This window comes from Echinops telfairi, unplaced genomic scaffold, assembly GCF_000313985.2.
Source record: "Echinops telfairi isolate 266 unplaced genomic scaffold, ASM31398v2 ScPeMD7_7467;HRSCAF=8505_1, whole genome shotgun sequence".
In the NCBI taxonomy this organism is placed as follows: domain Eukaryota; kingdom Metazoa; phylum Chordata; class Mammalia; order Afrosoricida; family Tenrecidae; genus Echinops; species Echinops telfairi.
Window position 1 is genome coordinate 24,224,706 of NW_022111368.1, and position 5,970 is coordinate 24,230,675.

General features: G+C 43.5%; 1 protein-coding gene across 1 annotated transcript; it reads right to left on the reverse strand.

Moving 5' to 3' along the window:
* Positions 1-4,877: 4,877 nt before the first annotated feature.
* PDCL3 (phosducin like 3) lies at positions 4,878-5,767 on the reverse strand. Its single transcript, XM_004704339.2, has one exon. The coding sequence runs from the start codon at positions 5,765-5,767 to the stop codon at positions 5,045-5,047; it is 723 nt and encodes a 240-aa protein (XP_004704396.1). The 3' UTR covers positions 4,878-5,044.
* Between the last annotated feature and the right edge of the window lie 203 nt (positions 5,768-5,970).

Below are 5,970 nucleotides of genomic sequence, written 5' to 3' on the forward strand. Positions count from 1 at the left end.
TTCTTGGCATAGGTATTTTCAGCGCTTCATCAGTTTGTTCCAATTACTATTCCTTCTACTTTGTTTCCAACTTTCCCATTCCAAAAACCAATACTGTATATACTCGAGTATAAGCTGAGTTTTTCCAGCACATTTTATAATGCAGTTTTTTTGTGGTAAAATTAGGTGTCTCGGGTGATATTCAGGTCGGCTTATACTTGAGTATATACAGTAATTATAATCACGTCTTGACGGCACTTTGGATCTATTTCAGACTGAGTTAGTTAAAATTCTTCAGTTTGCTCATCACTGGCTTTGTGGTTGACACATACATTTGAACCATAATTGTATTAACTGGATGTCCTTGTATGTGTATAAATATCATCATAAACAGCATTGTATTTCAAGATAGAACTTGATATGTTCTTTTTATCAATGAAGATGACTCATAGCAACCCGTGGACTGAGTGGAATGGCCCTATGAATTTCTGGGCCCGTTAACTCTATAATGATGAGTGGGGGGCCTCAGCTTTCTCCTGTGGAATGCCGGTGGTTTCACACAGCTGACCAGTTCTCTTCTGGCACATGGGATCGCAATGAGTCAAACTCCACTCAACAGAACTCCATCACAGCATACAATTCCAAATGTTGTGAAAGGAAAGGTGAGGATGCTGCCTTCTGGCCGTGGGAGGGGACGTCTATGGAAAATGTGAAAGGAGGACATGAAATCTCCAAGAGTAGAAAGGATTCTAGAAGGTTACCGCCAGGAATGTGTTAGGACAATAATGACTGGACCAGAATTCACAGCATCCTGACCCACGGGCCCAACAGGGGTCCTCCCATCCTACAAATATCACTGCTGTCCCAGGGCACTAGCTCATTGCCAGACTACCGTTAACTGTAGGCCTTGATTAAAAATTAAAACTGGTACAGGAGCCATTGAAAGCACCTAACTTAGCTCCTTAGACAAAAGTAGAACTTAAAAAGCTGCCCTACAAACACCAGTAAAGCCAGCTGTTTCTGATTGAGAGTCAAAAATAACTCAGTAAACATTTCCCAAACTGCCAAAACAAACAACACCCATATCTACTAAGACAAATTGAGTTTAATGCATGGAAGCCAGGCCCCTTTCTCTGGTTTGTCTGATGAGCACAATTCTTCCATGATAAAACCACTGTGCGTTGGTGGGCCAGGAATCTACTTAGCAGCACTGCTGGCTCTTTGCTTGGAATGTAGTCTTTCTACTCTTTTCATTTTATCCACACAATGATTGTGGAAGGAGCCCGGTGGTATAGTGCTGACGAGTTGTACTCCAATCCACAGAGTCAGCAGTTCAAAGCCACCAGTCGCTCCCTGGGAGAAAAATAGGCCTTTTTACGGCCCCAAAGAGTCCCCGCTTCAAAGAATCCCAGGAGCAGCTCTGCTCTGTCCTGTCGGCTTGCTGTCGGAATCGACTCGACAGCAGTGAGCTTGCGTTGTAGGCATGACACAATTATGTTCTCTTTATCATGGAGTCTTTGTTTATATCCCATTTCAATAACCTATTGTCTAGAAGTAAACACAGGAGTAATGATTTGGGATCCAGTTTCTGACAAGAGAGACTAGCACTGACACCCAAATCATGCACAACAAAAGACCAAAGAGATAAGACCTCATCAAAATAAAAAATAAAAACTCTTGTGCATTAAAGGACTTTATAAAAAAAATTAAGAGACATTCTACCGATTGGAAGGAAACTTTTAAGAATCATGTAACTATTGAAGGCTTAATCTATGGAACACATCAAGAACTCCTATAACTTAGCAACAAAAAACAAACAATCCAATCAAAAATGGGAAAAGGACTTGAACATACAGTTTCCAAAGGAAGATACACAGATGGCCAAAAGGCACATGAAAAGATGTCCAAGGTGATTAGTCATTAGGGAAATGTAATTCAGAACCACGGAAGATAGCCCATCATACTCACCAAGATGGTGATGATCCAAAAAGGAAAGAAGGAAAAAGAAAAGATGTTGGCAGGGGTGTGGCGAAACAGGAGCCCTCATGGTTGCCGGTTGGATCATAAGGTAGGGCAGCCATGGTGAAGACAGTGTGAGGCTCAGAAACTCATCATATGACCCACCCAGTATTTCCATTCCTTGGCACAACCCCCCAGACTCAAAAGCAAGAAACCAAACAGAGCTCACTGAGGCCTTATTTGCAATAGCCAAAAGTTGCAAACCACCTTCATGTCCATCAACAGATGAATGGATAAACAAAAGGGGTATAGGCACATCCTGGACTACTCCCCTAGTCAAAGGAGAAATGAAGTCCTAATGCATGCTGTACCGTGGACGAACCTAAGAAAAATGCTGAGTGAAATAAGCCACCATAGTGCATGATCCCATTCATATGGAATCCCTAGAATTTGGCAAATGTGTAGAAAAGAAAGCTCATTGGGATTTATCAAGAGCACCGGGGATGAGGAAAAGGGAAGCCATTGCCTTAGAGGCACCGAGTTCCTGTTAAGAGTACGGAAACATTCTGAAATGAACGTTCGGGATGGTTGGCACAACATGATGATGGTAATTAATATCAAATGTAATGTATTATGCATGTAAAAGTGATTGAAAGTAAGAATGTTTTGCTACAAAAACTTTGTTTATTTTAACTTTGAGATAATGGGTTTTTTGGGTTTGTTTTTTTGACACAATGCATTTAAGACTACTTGTGTGTGCTGTTAGCTGCCTAGGTGGTGCAGCGGGCTGCACACTGAGCTGCTAACCACAGGTAAGCAGTTCGAATCCACTAGCCATTCTTCAGGAGAAAGACTGAGGCTGTGTGCTTCTGTAAACATTTAAGTCTCAGAAACTGAAAGTGGTCGCTCCACTCTGTCCTATAAGGTCACTATGAGTTGGAAGGAGCTCAACGGCAGTGAGGTTGTTTCTTGGGTCTGGTTGTTACTTTGTTGTTAGATATCAACAAGTAGAGATAACACTGAAAAGAATGGACACTCCAGAACATTAATTGTATGGAACCTGTATAGAGACCAAGAGCAAGGGAATACTGAGTGGGTTAAAACCAGGAAAGGCATGTACCAGGCTGGTGTCCCCATTCCATCTCTATGCTGCATGACAAAGACTGTGGCATCAGGGCTGAAGGGAGGCTTATGAACAACCTGTGATAATCGGATGACACTACTTTGTTTGATGGAAGTGATGAGGACTTGGAACCCTTACAGACAAAGATCAAATACTACAGCCTCCAGTATGGATCACCTGTCCACAACACGAAGGCAAACATCCTCCCAACTGGACCCGTAAGCAACGCCGGGATAAACGGAGAACAGACTGAAGTTTGAGAGAGGGATGTCTTTTTACTCCGATCTACCGTCCACGCCCACGGAAGCAGCAGTCGAGAAATGAAACGACATCTTACTTTGGGCAAAAGGCCTGCAAAAACCAAATCCAATCAACCGAGAACTAAATAATGGGCCCCACGGCCACCCCCCCCCAAAAAAAAAAGACTTGCAAAGGACAATCCACAAAGACAGAAACAATCAGGCCCCCGGGCCATTGGAATGGAAACCACCGGAGGAGTTGAAAGAACATCTGACTGACTAGTTCCACGTGTCAGTTGGGAAAGAAGGAAATGGATAGTCAGAATGGCTGACAGAATGGACCCGCTGAGCCGCGTCCACCCTGGATACAGCTTCGACGCAGGAGAAGAATAACAAGCAAACAAGTCAGAAGCAGCTGTGGACCAAATGAAAACCATGAACATCCTGCCTTTCACCATCTTGTGTGAACTGCAATCACAGAAGGTGGATAATAAAGTTATACTGAGCAAAAAACCCAACCCAACCCAACCCAACCCAATCAAACTAGCTGACACGGAGTCACTTCTGACTGATAGTGATGCTTAAGGCAGGACAGAGCTGCCCCTGGGGGTGCCCGAGACTGTAGGAGTAGAATGCCTCATCTTTCTCCGGGAGAGGGACTGGTGACTTCAAGCTGCCAACCTTGCACTAACAGCCCAAAGCGTCACTGCTACACTGCCAGCAGAGCTGCAAGATACCCCACTAACGGGTTAAAAGATTGCATTCTGAGGACTACGGTGCACCTTCTCAGCCATGGTATTTCCATTCACCTCACATACACGTGTGAGTTGGACAATGAACCAGGAAGACTGTGGAAGAACGGATGCACTTGAATGAGGGTGTTGCTGAAAAAGGAACAAATCTGGCTTGGAAGAAGTACAGGCAGAATGCTCCTTAGAAGCGAGGTTGAGGAGACTTAGGCTCACATATTTTGGCTACGTTTCAAGAGAGACTGGTCCCTGGAGAAAGACATTGTGCTTCATAAAGCAGAGGGCCAGCAAAGAACGAGAGAGAGAGAGAGAGACCCCAACAAGCCGATTGTCACAGTGGCTGCACCAACAGGCTCAAGCATGCACAATGGTAAGGATGGCGCAGGACAGGGCCACAGTATTTTTCCTCTGTTGTGTACTGTGCAGCCCAACCAGGAATATTGCTACTAGCTGGAACTATCTCCACGGAAACTGACAACAACAGCATCTCTCTCTATATATATATATGTGTGTGTGTGTGTGTATAAATAAATAAAAATTTTCCTTTATTTTTATATAATTTCAAAATTATAAACTATAAGGGAGCTGTATCTTTCAGGTGACCAGTTTTGTATTCAACAATTTAAACTACCCAAATTATTATTGATTTCCTATCTTACACCATCCGCTGTCTCCCTTCACCCACATTTCTGTTATTGGGACACTTGGACATTTCAACAGGGTCTGAGAGGCAGATAGCAATGTAACAATGTCAATGTGGTTTTTTCACACTGATATCTGGTTTTTATTTTGTCTTTTTAAGGAAATAGTAAGTTAAAAAGAGACCTGCAAAAAATTTTAAAAGGTTCCCAGCAATGATGATCTCGGATATGAAAATTAAAACATAATTGTATATAAAAGGCTAAAACTCAAGGATGGCGTTCTAGATTTTCTTTGAAAATGTCTCGATAATTTGTCACATCAAGGAAGCTCAGCGTGCTGCTCCTGCTGGTGCCTCAGTCATCCTCTAAGCCGCTGTCTCTCCTCACGGGCCCCGAGCAGCGCACTGCAGACAGGAGCATGTCTTCTACTTGTTTCTTGGGGTTCTCCTCCAGGTCTGTCTTGATTGCTCCAGACTCGGCCAATTTCCACTCCAACTCATCTCTTGTCAGGTTCATGCCACCAAACACCAGAGGTCCAATAAATTGAACTTTGATATCTCCTTCAAGATAAACAAATATCGTGGGCAGATTCCTATCAGGATAATTGGGTATGCAGGTTGTTGAAATGGCTTTGATAAATTTAGCGTCTGGAAACTTCCTTGCAAGTCCACGGAAGTGTGGATTTATTAGAGCACAGAGGAGAATCCCTTGTTTGTAAAGGTGCAAGATTACCCATAGGCCCTCACCAGCTTTGGTAACTTCCTGAACATAATCCTTTCCCGAGATCTCCAAAACGTCTCCACATTGATTCTTCAGTTTAGTTGCTTTCCACTCAGCCAGTCTTTGCTGCCTGTACATTTCAAGGGCACGTTCATCCTCCTCGTTAAATGCATCTGCATTTTCCTCCAGCTCTTCCAAAGGCAGGTCTTCGTACGTTTTCACCGCAGACTGCTGAAAGAGTCGCGGCTCCTCCTCCTCGGCCTCCTTTTCTAGTTCTTTGGCACTTTCCTTTGAGGGCAACGTGCCCTTTTTGCATAAGACGTCATTCCACTCGGTGTCTGCGCTGGGGTCCTGCATCCTGTTCCCCACAAAGTCCATGTTAATGGCCTTCACTGACCATTACGCTGCAGATACATTGGACAATCTCCTTTAGGATTAAGGGATAATGGAACATTATAACTGCAACTTACTTGCAAATGAATTAGTGAAAAAATAGTAACTGAAAGAGACTTAGAAAGCCTGGTGACACGGTGGTAAAAGCACACAACTGCTAAGCAAAA

Excerpts from the sequence above, each read along its gene's own strand:
- PDCL3 (XM_004704339.2), bottom strand. The coding sequence starts at position 5,767 with ATGCAGGACCCCAGCGCAGACACCGAGTGGAATGACGTCTTATGCAAA.